This window comes from Bos taurus, chromosome 19, assembly GCF_002263795.3.
Source record: "Bos taurus isolate L1 Dominette 01449 registration number 42190680 breed Hereford chromosome 19, ARS-UCD2.0, whole genome shotgun sequence".
In the NCBI taxonomy this organism is placed as follows: Eukaryota; Metazoa; Chordata; class Mammalia; order Artiodactyla; family Bovidae; genus Bos; species Bos taurus.
Window position 1 is genome coordinate 53,792,228 of NC_037346.1, and position 25,374 is coordinate 53,817,601.

The 25,374-nt window shown below is 58.9% G+C and overlaps 1 protein-coding gene across 28 annotated transcripts in view; it reads right to left on the reverse strand.

The window, feature by feature from the left end:
- The window catches only part of PGS1 (phosphatidylglycerophosphate synthase 1), a 67,438-nt gene that overhangs the window by 35,203 nt on the left and 6,861 nt on the right, over positions 1–25,374 (reverse strand). For 14 of the 28 annotated variants that reach the window (XR_009491546.1, XR_001494382.2, XR_009491544.1 and 11 more), the window contains exons 2-9: positions 23,035–23,224; positions 20,294–20,371; positions 18,601–18,700; positions 17,378–17,567; positions 16,566–16,744; positions 13,079–13,600; positions 4,632–4,780; positions 13–141 (exon numbers count right to left, since the gene is read on the reverse strand). Coding sequence is in view for 10 of the 28 variants with exons in the window: in XM_059878152.1 (XP_059734135.1) it covers positions 22–141; positions 4,632–4,780; positions 13,079–13,600; positions 16,566–16,744; positions 17,378–17,567; positions 18,601–18,700; positions 20,294–20,371; positions 23,035–23,224 (1,528 nt within the window). In the remaining 18 variants the exon portion in view is untranslated. Of the gene's footprint in view, positions 1–12; positions 142–4,631; positions 4,781–12,557; positions 12,614–13,078; positions 13,601–16,565; positions 16,745–17,377; positions 17,568–18,600; positions 18,701–20,293; positions 20,372–23,034; positions 23,225–23,539; positions 24,236–25,374 lie in introns of those variants that run through there. The other 14 variants (XR_813467.3, XR_009491551.1, XR_238821.4 and 11 more) reach the window with 4 other exon arrangements.

Consider the following 25,374-nt stretch of genomic DNA (forward strand, 5'->3'; position numbering starts at 1 on the left):
CAAGGTCAGTACCTGCTGTCCTCAGAAGAAGTTCTTGATCAGCGGAGTCACCATCTTCACCCACAGCTTCACCTGCCGGCTCGGCTGCTCAAAGGTGGCAGAGGACACCACGCCTGCCCTGCGGTAGAGCTGCTCCTGCTCCTGGGGAAGAGGGACAACCAGGAGTCCCGGGGCGGCTCCAGGACCAGCCACTCGGCCTGCTGGCCCTGGGGCTCCGCGGGGGCCCTGGCGCAGGTCGTCCCTGTGAAACATCCCTGGGGAAAGCTAGTAAGCCGGGTGTCTACAGTTTGAAGACTGAGGTGCGTGGGGAACAGGCAATTTAGAGCTGAAGGAATTCAGCTGGTGGAGGAAATATTTAAAAGTGCACCCTCGATAAATGAGGCAGTGCAATTAAAATAATGAAGGTCCTTTTTTAAACAAGACACAGTTTTTCTTGTCTCAAGCTGGCAGAAAGTGGTAACGTCATCAGCCCTGCTGACGAAGGCCAAGGGAACAGGCATTCCCGGACACGGCTGATGGAAAGGGGGGGCCAGGTCCCCGTCTGGAGAGCAAGTTGGCAACAGGTTATCGAAAGCCTTGAAAAGCTCCATGTGCAAGAGTTTATCCCAAGAAAATAACTACGCACTAAGATTTCTGTATGCGCACATTTATCACGCCAACATTTATGATGGAGAAAACCTGGAAAGCACCTAAATGTCCAACAACCAACTAATCAAACATAGCAAACCATATGACACACCGGCATTCACCACGAGCTGACCGTGCCCTGGAGAAACACTGACCTGAGGATATGGGAAGGCGCACCACAGACTGAGTGCAAGGCACGGGGTGGGCACTAACACACACAACACAGTCCTGATTTCTTTAAAAAGAAAAAAGCCAAGTGACACTCTCCGTAAGCCCACAGACCAAGACCGGCTAGGAGCGACCGAAACAATTTCAGTGATTATTTCTGGGTGACAGGGTCAGTGTCTTCTAATTTTCCTTCCATTTTAAAGTGAACGAATACTACTTTCATGTTTAAAAACGCTGACATAAGCCTTGTCTGACATGGTGTTCGAGAAGAGGACTGCCCTGGCGGCCCAGCAGCTAAGAGTCCACTTGCCAGTGCAGGGGCCGTGGGTTCGACCCCTGGTCTGGAGGATTCCCGTGTGCCGCGGGGCAGTGAGGCCCACGTCCTGGAACCTGCGCCCCGCGACCAGAGAAGCCACGGCAGCAGAGAGCAGCCCCCGCTCTGCACACCGCAGAAAGCCCACACCCAGCACGAAGACCCAGTGCAGCCAACAATGAACGAACGAATAAAAACATCTTTGAGACGAGAAACTGCCTCTCTTTTAAAACACACCCTTGAAGCTTTCCCGAGGCAGAGGCAGCAGTCAGAAGCTGTGACTTCCCTCTCTGAGCCTTGTGTCCCTTCATCTGTGAAACCCTGACTACCCCACGCCCCAGTGAGGCTCCCTCAGCACTGGCTGTGCCAACACTCCAACCATGTTGGCACCAGGAGCCCCAGGGGGGTGCTGCGGTGCCGCCCCCCGACCTGCCGGGGGCCGGACGCTCTCCTCTGGGGGGTGGGAACGGAAGCCGTGTCCCTGGCCAACCCCTGTGACCCAGTGAGGACGGGAGGGGGGGACACAGCGCCCTCAGAACACGACAGACTGTCCGCAGCTCTTCCCGTCAAGGGCTGGGGAAATCTAGTGCCCGACTTCACGTCTTCCTGCACAGCCTGCGTGCTCAATCCCTTGTGCGCCGGGCCAGGGCCGGGGTCCCTGGCGCTTCGCGTCCGAGCCGACTGTGCCGCCCACTGACCGCGGCTGGACGGGCCTGTCGGAGGAGCCGGCCTTGGTCTCCAGGGGCTGCTTTGCGGCGGTCTCCACAGACCCGGCTCCAGCTTTATGTTTTTCCAATGAATATGCAGCCAAGATCTCAATTAAATTACCAGAAACACTTTAAGTTTCCTCACAGCCTCCGCACAGGGAAGGAGAAGGAAGTCAGCTGCTCGGGGTCACAATGCTGTTCAAGGGAGGCTTCCCTAGGTCACCAGTGGGGAACCGTGCTGCCCGAACAAAACCAGGAAGCTTTCAGTTTTTATTGTATGTACTCAGTGAAGGGAAGGACTGTGGATTTGGATAAAAATATCTCCCCACTCCGGTGCCCAGGAACACACGGACAGGGCCCTTCCCTGGGACCCCAGGAGGACTCCAGAGGTGGCTTCTGATGGCAGGGCCCCAGGCAGCGGGGTTTTAGGGACTTTCTGGGCTCTGGGGAGGTTGTGCAGCTGGGCAGTCCCAGGATCGGGCCTCACAGGGGCCTCTCCGGAGGGTGGCTGTTGTCCCGGTATGTAAGTGCATAGGTGGAGTTATCCAGAAATGCCTTTCTGCATGTTAAAGGCATAGAGGTGAGCGAGCGCGCCTCTAAAGAATGGAAGGGCTGCAGTGGTGCGGACTGTCACCCTCCCAACAAAAGCCCCTGGGACTCAGGTTTGGGAAGAAAAAGAAAATATCCCAAATATGTCATTTGGGGAAGCAGCTCCTGACCACAAGCGGCCCAACTTTTCTCAAGATTCAGGATGTGGGTTCAGTCCCCCTACTTGGGGAGCGGGGGGAGAGTGGCTAGCACCAGGACTCTGGGCACAGACTTGCTCCCCCCAATCAGCCCCAGGCCCAGAGCCCTGGGGCCAGGCGCACCCTGACCCCTCTATGTCTGGGAAACCCAGCTCTCAGCAGTGAGGCCGAGGCCCAGGAGATGCTGGTGCTCCTCTCACCCCAGCGCCCTGAGGCCGGCCAGCCCCTGCTGGAACCTCGGCGGGCGTTTGCTGGAAGCCTGACCATAGCATCTATGATCTGCTGAGCAGATCAGAGTCTCCCGCTGGCCGCCCAGAGCCCAACCGCCGCCACTTCCCCTCGGCCCCGGTGAGGCCCTTCCTGGCACCAGGGCCCTGCTCAGTCACTGACAAGATTCCCAGATCACGGGAGGCAGATCCCGGGAACCAGGCAGTTACCATTTCCTCGTCCATCAGCAAGGCTCCAAGGACTTCGCAACAGTAACTCCCGAACACAAGATAAAGGCGTGACACAGCCCCTGCACTTCTGCGGGCTGGCCTCGGGGGTGTTATCTACGCTCCCATGACTCAGGAGGAAAGCTGGCACCTCCCCTGCAGAGGCTCTGTCGTAAAGGTCATAAATCCATGAACCCAAGGATCACCCAGGTTTCACGTGCACAGGTGCTGTGCTTGCGTCCCGAGAGTCCACCAGCCGCTGCTGCAGGTGATCCAACACAGAGACGCTCGTAGAAACAGAAAGGGGTTCATCTGCACTCATTCTCGGCTTTAAATGGAAAGACCACCATCGCAGGAGAAGGCTGAGACCGCTGCCCCTCTGGGAACCAGAGCTGCATTCCGGTCCCCGGGAGCCCAGCGCTCTCCCCGTCCACCCTGCAACCAACCGTGGGCCCCTAGCAGCCAGCAGCAGGGGCTGGGGATCCCGCGCCCCGTGACTGACTCTCCAGCCCCAGCTTGGGAGAAAGGCCACTCGGGGGAGTCTATTCCCAGGGGAGTGGGAGGTCCTCGTTGGACCACACGACATGCCCGCCAAGCCAGATCAAGCGCATTAAGTTCTCTCCTAGGACCACCCCTCCCCCAACCCCTCGCTCTCAAAGGTGCCTGCCTCCCCCTCTCACAGCTGCAAGGAAAGAAATCCTATTACAAGTGTGACAAAAACAATGCAGGAATTCCAAGACACCTTGGAAACGGGCCTGCCCTGCCCCACCGCCATCCTGACACAGGCAGGTGGCAGGCGGCATACCAGCCTCCATGGGGCCCTGACCACCACCAGCCCCTACAAACACACCACGAGGGGACCCCGCTCCTGGCCAGGCACACCTCTGAGCAGTCCCTCCACCACCTCCTGCAGTCAATCCCAAACCAGATCACTACCCAGTGAAACGATCTGAAGGAAAACAAATAGAATCGAAGTTCTCAACGCAAAAGGATCGTCATGCTGACTGGAGGGCACAGCAGTCTGGGACCAGGACAGTCCGAGCCCTCACCACGGCGCAGCTCCAAACAAACCACCTCTGTCTGCGCGGCCTCTGAGGTCATTCTAAGGGCTGACTCTTTTTTCCGGCTTCTGTCTCCACTTGCAGAGACTCTGGCTCCCCGGGTGCCCCTTCCGCCTGGGTGGCAACCCCACCTCCTGCCTCTCCCTCCCCAGACTCTGAAGCACCTCTGAGTCTGCTTCAGACCCTCTGGGGAGGGTCGTCATCAGAATGACCCAGGCCGCCCAAAGCTGCTCCCTAACAGACCTGGGCGCGCGTCCTGTGTGACCCTGGCTCCTACCCCAGGAGCTGATCTGCCATCTCAGAAGAGGTTGGGACCAGGGCCGTATTCACATCCCTGTGAGAACAAAGCGTTCTCTGCCCATGTAGGAAAACGCAATGTCCCCGAGATGTTGGGGAGAGCACCTGCCAGGGAAGGGCAGGCCCCAGGTGCAGGCAGAGGGGTGCAGCAGGCCTCCCTCGAGGCCGGCCAGCGGCACACACTAGAGGACCCCGGTTCTTTCCCACCCTCGGGCCCCAGCAGGAGGCAGCCCCCAGGCACCCGACTGCACCCCCACCGCCCCGCAGCCCCAACCGACCTGGTGAAGCTGCTGCTGCAGGGCTCGGCTCTCCGTGACGATAGCGATCTGGGCCTCCAGGTCCCGGTGAACCGACCTGTACCCAAAATTAGGAGAGCCAATCAACGTGAGACAGGGCAGGCTGCTCCCTGCCAGGTACAGCCAGAGGCCTGCAGGGAGAAGGAAACGTGCAGACAGGAAGTGAGCACGGCCGCCACCACAGCCTCTCCGCGCCGCGCTGACCTGGGGGAAAAGCAGGCCCGCGGAGTCCCGGGAGCAAGGCCGGGGGGTCCCGGGACAAGGGGACGGGCTCCCTTGGAGGACGGACTCCCCCAGGGCCCACTCTCGGCCCCGCCCGCTGACCTGGGGGAGAAGCTGCCCCGCGGGGTCCCGGGAACAAGGCCGCGGGGACGGGCTCCCCGGGGCCAGGTCGGCCCAGCCCAGGCTGCCATGGGAGGCGAAGGCCCAGTAGGGTCTGCAGGGCGCCCAGTGCTCTGGGCCCGCGGGGACAGCGGCCCTCTCCGGTGCACGGCATGGCCCGCAGGGTGAGAAGCGTGCTTCTCTGGTGAGGCCCGTGCTCAGGCTCTGTTCTCACCCCCACCCTACCCCCCGACGCTACTGGACACCCCCGTCACCCCTCCCAGACAGCGCGGGGCCTTTACTGCCCGCTCTCCACGCTGCCTCAGCCACGTCCTGGCCACCGTCCCATCTCCCCGTCCTTCCACAGGCCCAGAGGGCAGGAGGCCCAGCAGAGCTCAGGTCACAGCTGCTGCTCATCGAACAGGCCAGCTGAGCCCTGAGCTGGGGAGCAGCTACCTTTTCACCTGAGCCTGCAGATGGGGTCACACCTGACTGGGTTTAAGAACAGGTCAGCTGGCCAAGCAGCCCAGAGGCACCTGCCCTTCCTCCTAGTCCCCCAGCCCCTGCCAGAGCAGAGGGGATGAGCCCCGCGCACTTCCCCCAGAGGAGCTCCCGGGGGCCCTCAAGTCACAGCTCAGGATGTCTGGGCTCCTCTGGGGTTCAGTCCCAGATGTTGAGGGTAGAGCCTGGGTCTGACTGAGGGGTGAAGGTCCCTGACGAGGGAGCAGCAGTCCACACGCAGGCCGCTAAGGAGGCAGGGGGCACCGCAGGGAGAGACTCGGGGGCGAGCTGTTCCCACGTGCAGGTGAGCTGGCCCCGGGCCCCTCCCTCGCGCCCGATGCCGACTGCGGAGAACCCCACCAGAGGGCTGTAAGTCCGCCTGCTGGGGGCTCGGGGGCTCCAGGCCAGAAGGGCAACATCCACAGGAGGCCAGTACGGCACAGACTGGAGGCCTGTACTAAGTCCCAGCCCAGAGAATGCGGTTCCGCCCCCCTTTTTCTCTTTTGCTAAAAAATGAGCCCGTTAACACCAGAGGAAAGCAGAGTGCGTGTGAGCAGCCACAGGGGGACAGCTCCTTCCTCCGCCCCCCCGGGAACACGCCGTCTTCTGATAACACCTCAGCCACAGCTCTGTAATGACAGCCGTGGCTTCTCTCAGAACCCTAAACATCACCTGAGACGGACAACACGCAGATCCCCTGCTCTGCACCCCATTCCATCCCTTCCCCCAGTCCCAGGCCCCATCAGAATGACTTCTGTTCCCCAAACCTAGCGTCTCCAGGACACCTGCGGCCCCAGACTCCCGTCCTCCTTCGGGGCACCAGGCCTGCCCTCTAGCTTTTCCTCCACGCTGCACCAACAACGCAGCCGGGAACACCCAGGGGGGCCGCCTGAGTCCTGGGCTCCTGTGCAGGCTGCCCGGTGCAGGGCCGGCCTCCTCATACCCTCCCGCCACCGTGAGTCTCTCCTCTGCCAACAGGACCCTTCCGAAGGGCCCACAGGCACACACGAGCACTGTGAGTGAATCAACGTGTGATACACACCAAGCTCCTAAAATAGAAGACCATTTCCTAATTCTCACTCAGAACAAGAGCATTTCCAAGAACATCTTGGGTAAGAGATGACGACGCTCAGCTGCCTGTTCCTGTAATACGCCTGCCACCCCCCAACACACACACACACACACACATGCAGGGGCCACATCAAAGCCACTAGCTTGCCCGCTGGTCTCACTCAACCGATTACACCCCACCCCGCTGGGCCGCTGCATGTGGGCAGGCACACGGCTCACCTGACCGCACGTCCAGACCCCAGGGGTGGGCAGGCCGGCCCCAGCGCCCTGCTCCAGAGGCCCCGTCCTCTGCAGGCAAAGCTCTCCACCTGCCCGAGGCTCAGCCTGAACGCCCCAGCTCTCCTTATGGCTGGAGCGGGGCGGGACAGGTGAGATCTCCACCAGCAGTTACTATTTCCACTATTCTCTTTTTCTCTCATGTTTGGCTGCTCCACACAACTTATGAGACTGTAGTTCCCCAACCAGGGACTGAACTCACGCCACCTGCAGTGGGAGCCAGCGTCTTAACCGCTAGACTGCCAGGGAAGTCCCTGTTCCAACCCTTCTGATGCCAAGATCAGCCCCGTAAAGATGCCGGGTCTGCTGGGTGCTACCTGTCCAGCTGCTTGGAGAGGGGACAGTGAGCCAGGACAGGGAGGCCCCGCCAACATGGGTCATGCAGCAAGGCTGAGGAGGGCTGCTTGCCACCAGGGCCCTGTGCCCTCCGAAGCCCCTGCACCCAGGTCTGCGGGGAAGGTGGGAGGGGCCTGGTCTGGCGTGCGCTCAGCTGTAACATCTGTCTGAGCAGGGACGCCTTCCTCGCACGGCAGTCTACGGGGCGGCCACCAGAGGCGGACAGCCCAACTCGGCCTGGCCCACAGCTCGCCCACAGGACCACTGCTTCTCAACGAGTTTTCATCATGGACCCCTGAAGGAGCTTTTCAGCCCCGCTTAAGATGCAGATTGTTTTTTCAGCACTCCCCTGGAGAGTCAGTCTCCAGGTGCTGTCCCTCTGGCTGGTCATGCATGACACACCTGTTTCTCATCCTTCCTCTCCCCACTGCCGCCTCTGCCTCCTCCAGGTGAGTGCTTGGATTAGAGACAGCGCACCTTTAACCTACTCAGCGCTCTGGGAAGGCCTTCTATCACCCCACCAGCTTCCCCTGCAGTCTCATCTGCACAATCTTTCTCCATCAAAAAGAAAACAGAGACCATGAGTGGTGAGCCGCCACTTGGTGTGTGGTGACGGAGCGGGGCTGGTGCAGCAGGGCAGTCAGGGGACGCCACCCGGAGCCCCGGCAGCCCAGGACAGGGGCGCCGCTATCAACAAGAGTCCTTCTAGACTGAAGCTCACCAAGTTGGGGGCTCCTAAGCTATGGGTCTGTGCCCTGAGGACAGCTGGGAAACGTGCACGCGGGGAGGAGAAATCGAGAGGCCCTCTTGAGCTCCTGACCGTCTGAAGCTCCGGCCAGACCTGCGCTGCCACTCAGGATGTTGGGGTGAGGACACAGAGGGTGAGCCTGCCAGGCAGGACTCGCTGTCAGGAAACCCAGCGCTCCCAGCCCAGCCATAAACTTGTTATCAAGGCCTCGGTCCTCATCCCAGGGCTGACCTTCGGGCCCAACCCCTCCATCCTTCGTTCCCGGAACCTCCGAACAGGGAGAGATTCTGTGACAGGAATGACGTGGGAGGCGAGAGAGTGCTGGGGAGGGGCAGTGGGGGTTGCTGAAGTTCAGCACCGCCGCCCAGGACAGCAGGTCTCACTGGGGAGGGAGCGTGCCGCGGGTACCAGGTGACGCCGCCAGGCTGACGCCTTCCGCTGCCCCCCAGCCCTGCGCCTACACCTGCTGCCCCCACCCTGGCCGCCGCTTGAAGGAGGGGGACTGCGCGTGCTGGACTGCGCGTGCTGGCGGTCCCTTCGCAGGCCCAGCATCCTCCTCCAGGGGAATCCAGGTGGCCCCAGGCTCCCGCAGCCCTTGCTCACCCTGGGCTCCGAGCCCCTTCCCACCTCGGTGCCCAGCCTCCATTCCAACACCCCCGCCATGGTCTTGGGGCTCCACGTTTCTGCTCCCTCCGCCCAGACCTCTCCTGCCTGGGGTCTCCGCTCAGTGTCACCTCCTCAGAAAGGCTCTCCCCAGCCCCCATCTAACAACAGACCCATGTGAGTCTGGAGTCCCCTCCTGCCCTCATCTTCCTCAGTCCTTCCCGTGATGTGACGCTGAATTTGGATGCTTACTACCTGCTTCCCCATGAACTGGACACCCTCTGAGGACAGAGGCGTCCTGCCCGCTGTGCCCTGAATGCCGCCTGGCACGAGCAGGCCCCGCGTAAACACCTGTGTGAACAAAGTAAGTAGAATGAGAATAATAAGGCCTCTTCCAACAGTTGATTAAGTGTAAAAAGGCAAAAGGCTTTGAGGTTCTAGAGCAGGAGCACACAAACATTTCAGGTTAGAGACCTTCTTTGAGGAGCTCCCCAGAAAACCCCAAAATCCAGCACCTGCCACCTCTCCCCCCCCAGTGTTCTGCAGTGAATTTCAGAAGGTTCTCAGATCCTGTAAAAACCAGAGGGGACACAAACGTCACCGAGCTACCCTCAGATGGACGAGCACCACCGACACACCCCAGGAGGCCGGAGGCTGGGGCCGGCTTGGTCTCAGGCGAGCAGCACCCCCCAGGCCACCCGATGTGAGTGCCACCCCACGTGTGCCCGGCACACAGGGCGGAGCTGCCCCATTCTTGCTGCAGGGTCACCCCGGGCGCCGTGCCAAGCGGCCTATCGGGAAGGCAGTAAAAATAGTGACAGTTCTCACAACCATTAACAGGCGCCTCTGTCAGCAGGAGCCAGAAATCTCTCAACCCAGGGGCCCTGCCCCGCCCTCGCCACACACGCTGCTGTTGTTCATACTGCCTCCAGATGAAATCACACCTCGACAGCAGGCAGAGCCCACACCCCCCAGCACGGACGTGGCCCTGGCTCCCAGCACAAAATCCCACAACGGCGCACACAGCACCTCTCAGGCCCTCTCGTCTCCACGGGGCAGAAAGCTAAGGTGTGAGAGCTACACCTGAGAACACTCTTCACAGTCACTCAGACTCCCCTGAAGTTGCTGCCTCTCCAAGACCTAAAGAGATGATGAGCTCGTTGGCACAAAACAGGCACAGCACTTACAACCGCTGACAGCAACCTCCCTGGTGGTCCGGGACTAAGACTCCGCGCCACCAATGCAGGGCGCCTGGGTTCAATCCCTGATCAGGGAACTAGATCGTGCCTGCCGCAACTAAAGAGCCCACATAAAACACCGAGACCCAGGACAGCCAAATAAATAAACATTTCTAAAAAAGAAGAGCTGCCAGCTGATGGATGTTGAAGGGGGACCTCTACCCTGCCCGTACCCCCAAAACTCCTGGGGCCAAGAAAATGCTAGTGAGACTTCCAGCCTCAGTGTCGCCTTCACTGGCCCCCAGAGAGAGCAGAAACAGAGCTACAGAGGACAAGGACGCCTCCTCCCACCAAGGCGTCCTCCACCCCCACACACAGCGTCGTGGCCACGGCCTCGGGGACCCCAATCCTCCCCCACAGACCACCCGGTCATTTCACAGACCCTCAAGTGCACGCATGTCACGTTCCCTCCTGAGTGAGATCCGAGCCATCGCCCCAGTGGACACGGAAGCAGAACCAGGCCCTCCACTTCTGCCAAAGGTAAATGTGGGCTGAGAACCACGCTTCAGGAGAGACCCCCAGCCTGGGAACCTCCGCACCACACCTTGTTTACCTAGGCTCTCCCTGACATACCAAACAGACGTCCTGTGCAAGACTCCAAATAAAAACTAACCACATAAACCCACAATGCCACAGAGGTCTCTAGCACATGGCTTTAAAAAGTGGAAGGTCCCTCCAGTTCTGTGAAGCAACTCAATTTGTTAAAAGGTGCCATATAGTTAAGCCCGCTAAGAAACCAGCAACCAGCCAGTGCAGCGGCCTCTGCTCAGGCCTCTGGGTAGCACTGCTCCGGCCGGGCGCTCAGCCCTGCCCAACGTTCCCCCAACACTTGTGAGCAGAAAACCCCAAGGAACACACCCTGCCCGTGTGCTCTGCCGCCACCAGGCTGCACTGCTGTCCGTGGGCACCTGCAGACCGGCACGGCCGCTTGCCACAAGAAGGCTGTTTCTCCCCATCTAGCCTGTCCACCTCCAGAGGCCCCGACAGGGCAGGGCTTTCCTTCATCACTAGCAGAGGCTGCCTGCAGGTTCAACAGTCAGGCCCAGAGCCCCGGGCTGCCTGACTCCCAGGGGCGTGCGATGCTGACAGACAACAGCTGGAAGGCAAGGAGCTAGAAGCAGGAACGGGACTTCCCAGCTCCTTCTCTTTACCCAAGGGCTTCTGGGAGCAGGAGAACCCAAGATGAGCCCAGGCCTGTCCCACAGCAGCCTGGGGAAGGGAATCATAGCATCAGCTACTCAGCCCTCAGCAAGGATTTTCTAGGGCCCAAACCCAGACACACCGCTCGCACCCAGCACGGGCCCTGCAGAGGGCAGGCAGCCGCAGCCAGCCCATCACTCCCCAGTCCAAAGCCACACAGCCATCTACCCTGCCTGCTCGTTGTCCTAGCTTGCCTTACGGAAATGACCGTCCAAAGATGAGCCAAAAGCGGGGTGGACTTAAGACTCCCGCTACTGACCACAGTGCCTAGGCCGGGAAGGACCTGGTCTCTCCCCGCAGCACTGAGTGACCTGAGCTCGGCTCCTGCCCTGAGGACAAGGTGCCTTCTGCGCAGAGTCCCACGCTGCCTACCCCGGCCACACTCCCTCCCTTCCTCCCCAACCCCCCACAATTGCACACACCCTGGGATTCCTGGCCTTCCCCACAAAGCCAGCTCCCAGATTGCAGGGCCCCACCCGCAGCAGGGCGGGCAGGAGGGAGCGGCAGAAGCAGGCCAGTCCGGGAAAAGGCGAGACACACTGGAAAAGCAGGTTGGGTGTTTCTGTTTCAACGGTAACTCAGAAGTCACCGCATGTTTCTCAGCACAGCTTCACGGAAGTAATCCACAGCGCGCTCAGAACTGCCGGGCCAGGCTGCGCTGGGGGCCCCACCGGGACCAGGGACACCCCCACTACCACCCAGCCACAGGGCAGGCGGGCACCAGTGAGCTCAAGGCACTTCCGTGCAGCTCACCAGGCACATGTGCCCCCTCAAGCTCAGAGCTCCTCCCACCCCAGCTCTCTATATCCAGGACCCCACCCCAGGCACTGCTGCTACTCTCAGAAGTAACAGAGCCAATCCCAACATACCTGCCACACCCCCATAGGCCAGCCTGCCTGCTTGGAGACACCTGCTCATGACACATCCAGGATCGGCCACACGGAACAGCAGCAGAGCGCGCTTCCCCTGGCAGACAATGCCCCCTGCCCATGCAGGCACGTGGGCCTCGCAGGAGGAAGTGGGAACCACCCAACGGACCAGAAGCTCTGAGTGGGAGCAGTGGTTCTCAAGGCATCAGAATCTCCTGGGGGGCTTTTCAAAGTTACCATGTTGGGGTCAACCCGCAGAGGGCTGGACCCAGGAGGCTGGGGGTGGCCTGGGCATCAATGCACCCCCAATGGAAACTAATGGTTTAAGGAAACAAAAGCCCAAGCTGAGGTTCAAAGTCTAAACAACACAGATGAGCGGCCGTGACATACGACCACCCACTCCCATGGTGATCAGCCACCCTGGAAGCCCCCAGGACCAGTGTAGAAGCAAAACAGGTCTCTGAGCCACCATCGAGAAGTCAGGAAAGCCAGGCGTTTCTTTTAGACGCAGGACTAACCAAGTGGGCTGTGGGTGTCCCCGAGCACAGAAAGGCGCGGTCACACCCAGAGCGGGGTGCACTCACATGGTGCAGCCGCCAGCAGTCCCTCTGCTGAGCGCAGGGCTCTGAGCCCCGTGATTCACAACCCCAATGCCCTGGGGTTGTGTCACATGGGGGCTGCTCCACAGACGCACACAACTGCCCGAGAAGGATCATTACAACGCACAGCTCACACTCCAACCCACCCTGGGGCAGTCCTGCACACGTGAGCAGTGCAAGCAGAGGGCCTCAGTTTCCTCCACTGCAAAAAAAAAAAGAGCAAAGGTTTGACTCATAGAGGAAATGACCAGCAACAGTGAGGAAAAGACTGAAAAACGAGGCTGCCTGATGCCCAGTGACCCCTGGTGAGTCTTCTCTGTCCCCGAGAAGGGGAGGGCCAATGCGGGAGAGCTCGGATGCTCGAGGGAAGCGCGCGTGCCTTGCCCTCTACGTGAGGGGAGGGAGTGTGGGTACGCTTTCTAAAACAGCCACCCCAATGATCTGAGCGTCCGCGTTCTGGGTAGACACAAGGGAGAGATTTTGCAGAGCTGAAACGGACAGACGTGAGGATGACGACGCGCCCGCAGGGCCGTCATGAAGACAGGCGGGGCGGGGCTCTACCAGACGCCCGGCCCCGCGGGCCCCGCGGGCAGGCTGGAGTGTGGGGTGCGCCCCGCCCCCCAGCTGCCCCGCACGGGCCACCTCCAGCCGGCCGGCCGCCGCATACCTTTGGCGTGGAACGTCCAGTCCCTGCGCCAGTATTCCTGCAGCTGCACCCGCTCCTGCTGCCCCAGGCTGCACACCTCACTGTAGAACTGCCGCTCGATGTGCACGTAGGCGGCCGGGATGGCGCCCGCCACCCCCTTGGCCCCGAAGAAGCCGTTCACCTCCGGCGAGGCCAGCAGGATCTGGTACTCGGCCCGCGTGCCCAAGACCAGGTCCATGTAGGCCTGGGTCAGGTTGAAGTAGCCAGTGGTGAGATAGACCTTAGCCCCTCGCTCGGCCTCTGTCAGCAGGGTCTCGGTGACAATCTCATCGATCTGAATCTCAAAGGGCTTCATCTGGATCAGGGGGTAGATCCAGGTGTCGGGGGCCGGCCTCCGGTCTCCAGCAGCTGCGGCGTCCTCCTGGGTCAGGAGGGGGTCGCTGTGGAAGGTCTGGGCGTGCAGCATCTGCTGGCGCATCCTGGCGGAGTTGATCACGTCCATGACCCTCTTATTGGCTGCCCTGCAATACGCAGCCCGGTCACCTAGAGGGAGACACGGCAGAGGGGATCAGGGGCAGCAAACGGAGGCTCCGGACCCCCACCCAGCACGGTGGGCACGGCGCCGGCACGTGACAGGCGTGAGCAGGCACTGCAGCTCGTCCTTCACCAGTCACACAAGGCACTGCCCACATGAGGCTCCTCCTGGGACAGAAAGGCCCAAGAAAGCGTCCTGCCACAAGAAGCCTGCACGCGGGGGGCCGTGGAAAGGCCTTTACCAATGCCACCTAACGGGAGTTCAAAAACAGGCAAGACTAGCTGAGGGTGACGGGAGTCAGGACAGTGGGCACCCTGGGGAGGGGATCAGGCCTGGCTGGGGGCCCCAGGGGGCTTCTGGGCGCCAACCCACTAGGAACACACACATAAGCTGCACACCCATGTTTGGGGTGCATGGTACATGTCAGAAAGAGCATGTGTCCCACAGAGACACGTGTAAGTATGATCAGACAGCAGGAGAGAGCCAGGCAGGGTCAGAGGCGGACAGACGGGCTCTGGGTCTTGTTTGCACACGGCCACTAGAGACGAGCGGCTGCACAGACACAATGAAAGGAAAAGAAGCGAGTCTCAATGCTATCTCTAGATGATAAGAGAGTTAACGAGCTAAGCATCCAACTCAAGAAGTCATGGAGGAAAAAACAACAGGAAAAGACAAAAATACAGTACAAGGAAGGAAATTATAAAAGCAGAAATTAACAGAATGAAAACAACAACATAAGACATAAAAGTACGGAACTTCAACACTCAAAAGTTAATTCTCTGAAGAGACACAAAGGCAAGCCTTGGGCAGGGCTGATCAAGAACAACAGCGCGGTGGGCAGCACGGCCACGCAGGTAACCGCTCACGAGCTCCGAGCTGGGGACAGGCCCACAGGCCCAAGCGCCATCAGGCCTGGGTGGCCGCATGGAGAAGGGAAGCTCCCTGCAGGGATACCCCCTTACTGATGGCGGCCAGCACGAGGGCCATTCACTCTCGCATCGTAGCGGGTTGGGGTTGGGGGGGGGCTCTCAGGCTGCCCTGGTCCCCAGCAAGGCTTTGCCCAGCCCCCTACGCCCCTCGAGCGTGCTAACTCTCACTCTTCTCTGAACGGGGGCCCTTTTCTCTGCCTATGCGTGCCAGGCCTGTTAAGTTAGAACAGGGGTCAGCCAACATTTCCTGTACAGGCCAGACAGTGAATCTGTTAGGCTTTATGAGCCAAAGGGTAAAACTGAAGACAACATGTAGGTACTCCTATGGTCAGAGAGAAAACAGACTTCCATAAATTTTTACTGGTGAAATTTAAAACATAATACTAACTATTATACTACTCTACATGGGCTTCCCAGGTGGCTCTGTAGTAAAGAAGCTGCCTACCAATGCAGGAGACACAAGAGAAGTGGGTTCGATCTCAGTCGGGAAAATCCCCTGGAGTAGGAAATGTCAAACTGCTCCAGTATTCTTGCCTGGAGAATTCCACGGACAGAGGAGCCTGGCGGGCTACAGTCCATGGGGTCGCAAAGAGTCGGACACGACTGCGCATGCACATAAACACATGCGCACTACTTTAAAACACTGACATACACACACACCTCTAACACACTGCCATCCCCTCTCAGGGGCTTCCTCTCTAGCTCTTCCCCTCACAAGGGCTGGGTTTAACCCATTCCCCACGCTGCTGACAGGGCTGCAAATTCAGCAGCAGACCTCCTTAAAGGCCACCAGGAAGCCACAGCCACAGGAATTGCAAGAATGCAAATACCCCGGGAACACCAGCCACCGGGGTTTGCCTGTTTCCAGCGAGCAGAGCCGAGGGCTCTCCCATTTCACGTTCCAGGCAGGAGGCCGCAGACCTCACTGGAGCCGAGAGCCACAGAGCTTCTGAGCTCTGGAGTTGGGAGCAGTGGCCCTGAGGGGGTGGCCATTTAGCAGGCTGCTTCCTGTAAGTGCAGGGCAGGTTCCTGGCTCATCCCATGGGTACCCAGACCCAATGCCCACAGTCCCACCTTCTCTGGCGACTCCCTCACCCGCAGAGCATGACGGATGGCCAGTGAGTCACATCATCTGTCTGGCTCCAAAGACAGAAGCAAAACAAAGCTCTGCCACCCAAGTCTCCTAAACCCGTGGCAAGGCCACCAGAAGCGTGCCCTCCTCACCCCCAGCCCGGGAGGCTTCAGAGCCCCGGCCCTACCTTTGCAAGGATGCAGCATCCCCTCTACAGGCCCTCCTTGCCCTCACCGCCCCCAGCTGGGAGGCTGCAAGCCCGGGCCCTACCTTTATAAGGATGAACCAACCCCTCTAGAGGGCGCCCTCACCGCCCCGGCTGGGAGGCTGCAGGGCCAGGCCCTACCTTTGTAAGGACGCACCGTCCCCTCTAGAGGGCGCCCTCCTCGCCCTCACCGCCCTCCTCGCCCTCACCGCCCCCAGCTGGGAGGCTGCAGAGCCCGGCCCTACCTTGTAAGGACACACCGCCCCCTCTAGAGGGCACCCTCCTCGCCCTCCTCGCCCTCACCGCCCCAGCTGGGAGGCTGCAGGGCCAGGCCCTACCTTTGTAAGGACCCACCGTCCCCTCTAGAGGGCGCCCTCCTCGCCCTCACCGCCTCCTTGCCCTCACCGCCCCCAGCTGGGAGGCTGCAGAGCCCGGCCCTACCTTGTAAGGACACACCGCCCCCTCTAGAGGGCGCCCTCCTCGCCCTCACCGCCCCAGCTGGGAGACTGCAGGGCCAGGCCCTACCTTTGTAAGGACGCACCGTCCCCTCTAGAGGGCGCCCTCACCGCCCCACCTGGGAGGCTGCAGGGCCTGCCCTACCTTTGCAAGGATGCACCATCCCCTCTACAGGCCCTCCTTGCGCTCACCGCCCCCAGCTGGGAGGCTGCAGGGCCCGGCCCTACCTTTGTAAGGACGCACCGTCCCCTCTAGAGGGCGCCCTCCTCGCCCTCACCGCCCCGGCTGGGAGGCTGCAGGGCCTGCCCTACCTTTGTAAGGGTGCACCATCCCCTCGACCATCTGCACAGTGTCGTCCCCCTGCAGCTGCAGGGACACGTCCCCTACTGCGTCCACCAGCTCCGTGAAGAAGTCGGCGATCTCGGGACAGTCCTGCAAGAACACGTAGCGGTCCTGCCGGTTGGTGAAGTAGGAGTCACTCAGGTTTGCACTACAAGGAGGAAAGCGGCAGGTGAGGACTCCGGCGAGAGGGCGTGACAGCAGGTCCTGGGGAGCCCGTCTCAGGGTCAGTGGCAGGAGCAGGGGAGTGACCAACCCAGATCAGGATACAGCAGCAGCCAATCAACAAACAGCTAGTGAGCCCGGCCCCCTCACGAGAGGCGGGCCAGAGTGATACGGAGGAGACACCGCGGAGTGACTGCAAGCCCTGCCCATCACTGAACTGACCATCAAGAGGAGACATGGACGTTTACAGAGCCAAGGACCACTCAGGCTCATCTCCAGGGTTCCCCAAAGGGCATGGCTTCCCACCCGGCCCTGCCCAAGTTACTCCTCCACTGGGGTTTCTCCTGTTATCAACACAGAGTGCGGGAAAGACCTTGTCGGGTGACAGTGAGCACCAGGTGAGACGGCACGCAAAGGGCTCGCACAGGAACGAGCACGCAGTGAGGCCTCAGGGAGCCACGGCCAGTGTGCAGCTGTGCTTCGTGGCTTCCATGGCAGTCAGGGCCCCAGGAAGACGCCGAGAGCCAGGCAAGCAGACTGAACACGTGCTGGCAGGGCCTCGGGGGATGGACTCTCCCCTGCGCTCCGCTGGCTCCCGCCTGGGGGAGGAAGCCCTCACCCGCTGAGGATGACGTTGTTGTCGAAGAGGTACACCTTGATGTGCTGCAGGCCAATGGTCTCGTTGAAGCGCTCGGGGATGAGGAGCCGCAGGAGCCCGCGGAGGTTGGGTGTGTGGAACAGCGAGACGCGGACCTGTTCCGGAAACCTCTGCAGGAGCGGGAGCAGCATGGTGCGCGAGTTCTTCCTTCCTGAAGACGTGGGTGAGCAGGAGAGAAGGGACGGGAGAGTTGCGCCAGGAGAAACACGCAGCCTGCAGGGCAGGACTGCCCCCCGAGGGCCTGAGGGCAGGCCGCCAGGCATGGGCCATTTCCAGCCAGAGGAGCCCCAGGACAGCTTCCACCTGGACACCCACAACCTCCCGGGGCAGGACCGAGCGGTCTGGGTAGCAGACATCTGCTCTTCCAGCCACCCAGCACCTGTCCACCCACCCCCAACTCTCACACTCTGCTCGGGGCGAAGATGGCTCTGTCCACCCTGGCCTCACCCCAGCCGTAAAGGGGAGGCACCCAGGCCAGACCGGGCCAGTCAGCAGGCTCGGAAGCCCCGACAGAGCCCGAGGCAGGCAATGCAGGAGCCTCGGTCCGACCCGGAGGGAAGCAGGTGCTCTTCCGATGGACAAGACGCGGACTCGGGGGCTGCCAGAGGGCGCCCAGAGGAGCCAGGGAGGTGAAGCCAGCCCAAGGTCCAAGCCCCAAATCAAGGCCCACGCAAACCAGGGGGCGCCCAGAGGAGCCAGGGAGGTGAAGCCAGCCCAAGGTCCAGGCCCCAAATCAAGGCCCACGCAAACCAGAGGGCGCCCAGAGGAGCCAGGGAGGTGAAGCCAGCCCAAGGTCCAAGCCCCAAATCAAGGCCCACGCAAACCAGGGGGTGCCCAGAGGAGCCAGGGAGGTGAAGCCAGCCCAAGGTCCAAGCCCCAAATCAAGGCCCACGCAAACCAGGTCAGATGCGTGGGAGTCAAAACAAATCTCTTTTCATGTATTTTTTTAAAATAAAAGTGTCCATATTTCTCAGGGGGAAAAACATTCCCTTTTTCTCAAAGTCATTTTCACTTAGACTTCAGGTCACTAAGCCACAAAAGGAATCCTGACAGGCCGTCCTAGCCCGTCCTAGACTGACTTCAAATAACCTTGCTCCTGGCTGAGCCTGGAGTGAAGCTTCACTCCTAAAACAGAGGCTCTGGACAAGGAAGAACCTGGGGGCCAGGGAGCGCATCAGACCTACCTCTCGAGCCCCTCGTGAAGTCCAAGAGGATGGACACCCTGAGGCCGGAAGGAAACTTCGCCTGGAGTGATTTTTCTAGAGTGCTTTCTAGGCAATCCACCTGCCAAGAAAAGAGCCGCAAGAACAGAAGTGAGAGCTGAAAAAACGGGTACGTGTTAAAGAAATGAACCAACCTGTCAGCTAACGCCCCCACAGTCCTCTGCAAACACTCATGCACACACCTGCACACACACTCATGCACACACCATCCACACTTGCCCAGAAGCCAATGCTGTGAAACCTCTTCCCAAGGCCGCCGCCCCGGGCACAGTTAATTGGAAGACACGGTGTCTACAGCCCGGGCCAGGCAAGAAGAGGGCTCTGCGGGTCAGGGGCACGGTGCCCAAGGGTGTGGATGTCACTGCTCTTGAGAACACCTGCTAAGACACGAGCTCCCACACACGTTGCAACAGGTGATCCTCACAGGCACACAACAAACAGCGCCCCACACGTGGAGAACACTCAGTAAATATTTGCTGAATGAACGAATCCAAGACACAACCTGCCCACTGGCCACTCTCCATGGGCTGGACGTGGCATTCTTCTGCCGGGAGGACAAACAGGCTTCTCAAGCTGGCAGCTGACAGTACGTCCTGAAAGCGGGGCGGCCCCTTCCTCAGACAGGAGGGAGGGGATGGGGCTCTCCTGCCCCCGACCCTTCCCTTCGCCCTGTAACCACAACCCCGTCCTAGGGGTTTCTGAACAAGGACAAACCAAGAAACAACACTTGCTATGGGCAAGGGGCCCATCTTCTCCCTCAGAGTCGAAACCACCTGAGAACTCAGACAACACAATGACCTCGTTCACACTCACTCTGGCTCATCCTGCAGGAACACCCCTAGCCCTGCACGACAGGTGACGTGTGCCCCTTCCCAACCCTGCCTGTCTCACTGGAGGGGACAAGCGAGGCACGACAGCAAGTCTAGGCAGGGACCCGGCACCCACCGCCAACCCTGGACGAAAGCAGCGGCGAGCCCGACCTGCATGCTGGCTCCTCTGTCTAACACAGGCTCAGAAAGCCTCTCTGTGAAGGACCAGAGAGTAAATATTTGGAGCTTTGCAGGCCAGATGGTCTCTGTCACAGTTACTCAGTTCTGCCACCACAGCAAGAACCCAGCCACAGACAAAACAAGAACGAGAGTGGCGATGGAGAGCGGTCCGCGTGCGAGCGCGGTCGCGTCTGGCTCTGTGGGTGAGAGTGGCTAGGCTCCAATAAAGCTTTATGTATGGACACAGAAATTTGAATTTCACGTGCTTTTATGCGGCACAATTACTACTCCTCTTTTGACTTTTTGCCCTACACTGAAAATGTGAAAACCAGCTTTAGCCCACAGGCCACAAACAGGTGGTGGCCAGATCTGGCCTGCGGGTCGCAGTTCCCAGAGCCCCGGCCTGGCAGAGCGACAGCCTGGGGCCCCCGTACAGGCCGAGGAGGACACGGGCCAGCGAGGCCAGAAGGCCCAGGATCACATCTCCCGACAACCCCAGCATCTGGGGCCACAAGAAAAATAGCTGGCCTGCAACGCTATTTTTGCAGGCCAAAAATAGCCAAAATGAGGCCAAGGAGGGTGGCTCTACCCCAACTCCACGGTGCCACATGGCCTGAGGTTTCAGGGTGACCCACTGCTGCCTCTAGGACTCCCCCAAACCTTACCAGTTCCTGTTCCAGAGGACCTATCCCCAGGTAGAGGGATGCCATCACGACCCGCCTCTTGGCTACTTTTATCTGCCCCTGAAGAGAAGAAACAATTCAAAATTCAGTCATTTGTTATGATTTTTTAAAAAGAAACATTTACTTTTATTTATTAGGCTGTGCCAGATCTCCAGCAGTGGCATGTGGGATCTTTTAACTGTTCCATGCAGGATCTAGGTCCCTGACCAGGGATCGAACCTGGGCCCCCTACATAGGTGTGCAGAGGTCTCAGGACCACCAGGGAAGTCCCTCACAGTCATCGTTTTCATATTCACTAAGATACAGTCCTTTGATGCTGGAAAGAAAGAACACTCCAAACTGAACCACCCTGTATCTTCACCAATTAATATTTAAAGCAAGACCCAAATGTGTGTGGTAATCTCACAAATAAGGACCCACAACTCCAATTTAAAGTGCGCAGCCTGATAGTCAAGCATGAGCTACAAGATGTAAAGATAGACGTAAAGATAGTAAAGCCATGCTACAAGACGCAGCGCAGCCTCGAGAAGGAGGGAGGCCCGTGCACACGGCCTGAGGGAAGGTCCACAGCGCACCGCAGAGGCAGAAGCACATGGCTGAACAGAGCACACAGCGGCTGCCTGTCAGCACCCCACGCACACTATACGTGTGTGTGTGTGTCCCAGAGGCAGAGGCAGAGGAGGGAGTACGGGTGCAAACCTGCACTACACCCCCATCTGCACTAAGGTTTTATAGTGAGCACGTAACACTTCTGAAATGCAGACAGACAGGTAGCTAGCTAGACACACTAACAGAACACTCAACATCCAAAGACGACGCCTCAGTTCAAACAGTTCAAACATCCTCTCCTGAGACCCGTTTCAGCCGCAGGAGGACACCAGACCCCTCTCAGGAGCTGAGTGGTCAGGCCCTAAAGGAGGTCAAAGGCAGGAAGAAGGGCAAGCTGGCGAGGGCACCCGGAGAGGCAGGACGCACACTCCAGCTTGCTTTGCCACGTGGCCCCCACGGCCTGCATGTCAACAGAGGAAGAGGGGTGTCTCGACGAGATAATACACCGGCACAACACCAGGAAAGGCTTATATGCGAGGAACAAACAAAGAACTTCCTATGTTTGCTGGTTCCTTCATTTTGTTATTTACTAGATGGCTGCTTGTGGGGAAAGTGAGTATGAAAACAGGCAAGAGGAGAACAAGTAAGGAGAAAGGGATTTAGTTCGGGCGGCAAACGACAACAGACAACGCGACCGTCTGCTGTGACGCTGGGCCCTGCGGCACAAGCTCAGCCGAGACGAAGGCCTGGGCCCAGGCAGGCGCCACGCCGCGGTCTCCGGGAACACGGGCCACTCTGTCCCAGGAAGAAACACAACTGCTCCGCATGCAATGGGCCAGGGAACCTGCCACGACTCAGTGCAGGAGGCAGGAAATGGTGGCCTCGGCTTCCTCCCGGCCTGAGCCCTCCGGCCTGGCCGGGACTCGGCAGCCCCATTCACCCTGGGCAGATGAGGGCATGGCCCGTCTCCAGGCCAGGAGACCCCCACAGACAGCCTGTTGTTTCCCAGGAGTTGACTGGGACACCAAGACCAGCCTCCTTTGAAAAATCTGTTTCTTCAAGCCAAGCAGAGGACCAAGTAGGAGCAGAGAGTGAACAGTTTCAGCATCAGTTCTACACAAACAAGGACACACGGGAGAGTCGAGCAGAGCAAAGGGGCGGGGGAGTGTGTGTGCATGCACACACTCCATAATGGAATAAACTGGCAGGAAATTGAGATCTACAAAACAACAGGGCACAGGAGAAAAAAATATGCAAGCATTCAAATGAGCTGGTTTGCTGTGCAGAAAAAGGAAAGTCTACCTGTATGTCTTGTTATCTCCCAGCACTCCTCCTGACCGCACCATACCTTAACTCTAACATCATCGTCAATACACTCAGAATCCACGTGAATAAAAGTTAATGAGCGCTGAATTACTTCATTCCAATTAGCAGCTTAACCACAAACAACTAGACATGACATGAACGCCTATGTAATGTACGAAAACCTGAAGCCCCTAAATGCAAAGATTAGCATATCTACCAGGAGATGGAAGGTACAAACTTTAGGTAGAATCACCAGAACCCTGAGACCTAAAACCAGATGCTCAGACTTCTCAGTTCTCTGTAAACGCTCTCCGCTGAACGAGAGAGCCACTGCCTACGTGTCAAATCCCACCCTGCAGGTCATGTGGGTCTCCATCTCTTGTCCACCATTGGAGCGACTGGGTTCTGGAGACACTGCCACGGACCCCTCGGGGGTCTGCCCTGCCCTGACCAGAATGACGCTCGTTCCCCACACCCTGCGCTGACGCGCAGCACAGACAGCCTCAGCAGGAATGTGCCCGTGTGGCCCCCAAGCTCTCACTAACCTCCCGGCTAGCCTCCCAGCTAGCCTCTGTTGCCAACACGGAACAGAGGGAATCAACCTGTCCACGAGAACCAACACTTGGGACCCGACCCTCACGGGGCCCCCACGCTCTGAGCTGTTCCACCTGAGACCTCCGCCATGTAGGGAGCCTCTGGTTATGGCGTGGCTCAGCCAGGTGTGAGCCTGACTCCTGACAGGCAGAGCTGAGCAGCCATCGAAAGCTTCTATGAAGGGTGTTTCGGCTCAGGGCTCACCCAACCTTATGCCCCGCCTCACCGAACCTCTAACCCCACACTTGAACCTCTATCCCTTAAACACAACTTACCTTCATGAGCTCAAAAAACTCTGCTGGGGAAGAAAGCACCCTGACATGAGAGCTGGAGACGCCAAACTCTGGAACCAGGTTTCTGATCCACTGGAAGCGATGCACGCCCTCCGCACACAGGCAGCATGGAGGCGAGGTGACCACAGGGACCGCAGGGGACAGGAGAGGGGCCAACAGCAGCCACGGTGACCTGGGGAGAGACACACAGTCCGTCACACACCTCAAAGACTTCCTCACAAGTCTCTCTCAGCTCCTGCGGGCAAATAAGGAAAAAAAATAATAATTTTTTCTTTTTGAGAACTTCAGATCTTCTAGACCATTTTAAGCGAGCTCTAGTCAAACCCTGCAAGAGTTTTTCTTCAGCCCCTATGAGTCAAGCAACTTAAGAAGTGCCAAAGCCTATAGATAAACCCCAAACTTTACGCTGATTGCAAACAAAAATTTAGAGCAGCCACAAGTAAACTCAGAAGGCCATCACCTGGTTTAATACTCCCAACAAACTCACCTGCAGAAAGCTGCCACAGGCCACCCAGAGCAAGGGCAGGTCTGGTCTCAGTCTGATGACTACAACCCAGACCCCTGGTTCTCTGATGAGATAAACAGCCTTTTATTCAGGGAAGGAACCAGAAAAAAAAAAATTAAGTTTTCTCTAATACTCAGCTTCCCAGGTGGCACTACTGGTAAAGAACGTGCCTGCCAATGCAGGGAACGTTTAAGAGACATGGGTTTGATCCCTGGGTCAGAAAGATCCCCTGGAGAAGGAACTGGCAACCCATTCCAGTATTCTTGCCTGGGAAATCCCTTGGACCGAGGAGCATGGTGGGCTACAGTCCATGGGGTCACAAAGAGTCAGACACGACTGAAGCGACTGAGCACAGCACACACAGAAAGAAAAGCTGGAAGAGGCTGGGGGAGTGACCGTCTCGTGAGGGGCCGCTGGTGACAACAACTGCCCTTCCACCACTGGACCCAGCCTCCCGGGGGGTCACACCCATCTCTGGCGGGCTCCACGCCACTGAGGCCAAGCCCGCAGTGAAGGGCCCCTGTCCGCGGAGCCTCATCCCTGTCTGGCTTCCAGCAAAGAGCAGCAGGAAAATACTCTTCAGCCTGTGACCTTCACCACGGCCTCACGAGAGACTCCAGGGAGAGGACGCTGAACACCCTGTGGCCTGCAGGGCCCAGATTCCAGGAAGATGATTTCACTCACTGTCTCCTGATAAAACACTGAATCTTCCCAGGGTTTGTGAATGTCCCTCCACATACACGCCAGATGGCCGGCAGCTGGGCTTCCCAGAAAGCCCACCGGGCTGTCACGGTGACTCACTGCCAAGAAAACTTTAGTCAACGGGTGGAAGGCACGGGCTCTGGACCCTGGGAAGCCAGGGTTCACCACCGGCCTCCGAGCAGAGGTCCCTTCCCACTGCCTCTGAGGAGGTGGGGACCACACTCCCAGGCATCGCTTGCTACACTTCTCCTCCAGCTTCCCTGTAAAGAGCAGCAAATGAAAGCCCTAGATGTGCAAACGCAGGGCTGCAGCCTCGATTTCCCAAAGCGGAGGCTGTCCTGCTGCTGCGCTCCAGGCCCCCTTCCAGAGCGGGGAGGGAGAGCCCTCAGTCCAGCGGAAAACCACGAGAACGGGAACATGCTCGACACTCAACGTGAAGCCCCAGAGGGGGTCTGAAGAGTCTAACGTGCGCAAAGTGGCTTCAGTCGTGTCCGCCTCTTTGAGACCCTCCGGACTGCAGCCCACCAGGCTCCTCTGTCCCTGGGATTCTCCAGCCAAGGATACTGGAGTGGGTTGCCATGGCTTCTTCCAGGGGATCTTCCCCACCCAAGGATCAAACCCACATCTCTTATGTCTCCTGCATTGGCAGGTGAGTTCTTTACCACTAGCACCACCTGGGAAGCCCCAGAAGTCTAATACTCAGGAATTAAATAGTCTGCTTGAGGTGGAAAACCCCTCAGTACCATTAGATCAACTCATCTCCCAGCCTCAGAGCACTTATATCACTCAGACCAGATAAAACAGATCCAGGGCGATACCTGTGCCCCAGGCCATGCAATCAGTCCCCCACGCTCTTCAGATGAGCCAACACACAGCGCCACTCCCAAAAAGCAAGATGAGGAAACACCTCTTTGCCACAGAGCAACCCAGGAGAAGGCAAGTGCCAACTTGGGCCTTAGTCCAAGTGGTCACGTGAGCACTGATGTTGTTCGGGGGAGGCACGGCCGGCCCAGGGCCTGCCGCCCACAAACCTGGTGGCCTCAGCAGCTTACACACCTGAAATCATCTAAGAACACAAAGGAAACCGCTAAGACTGATTCAGGAAAAGTCGAAAT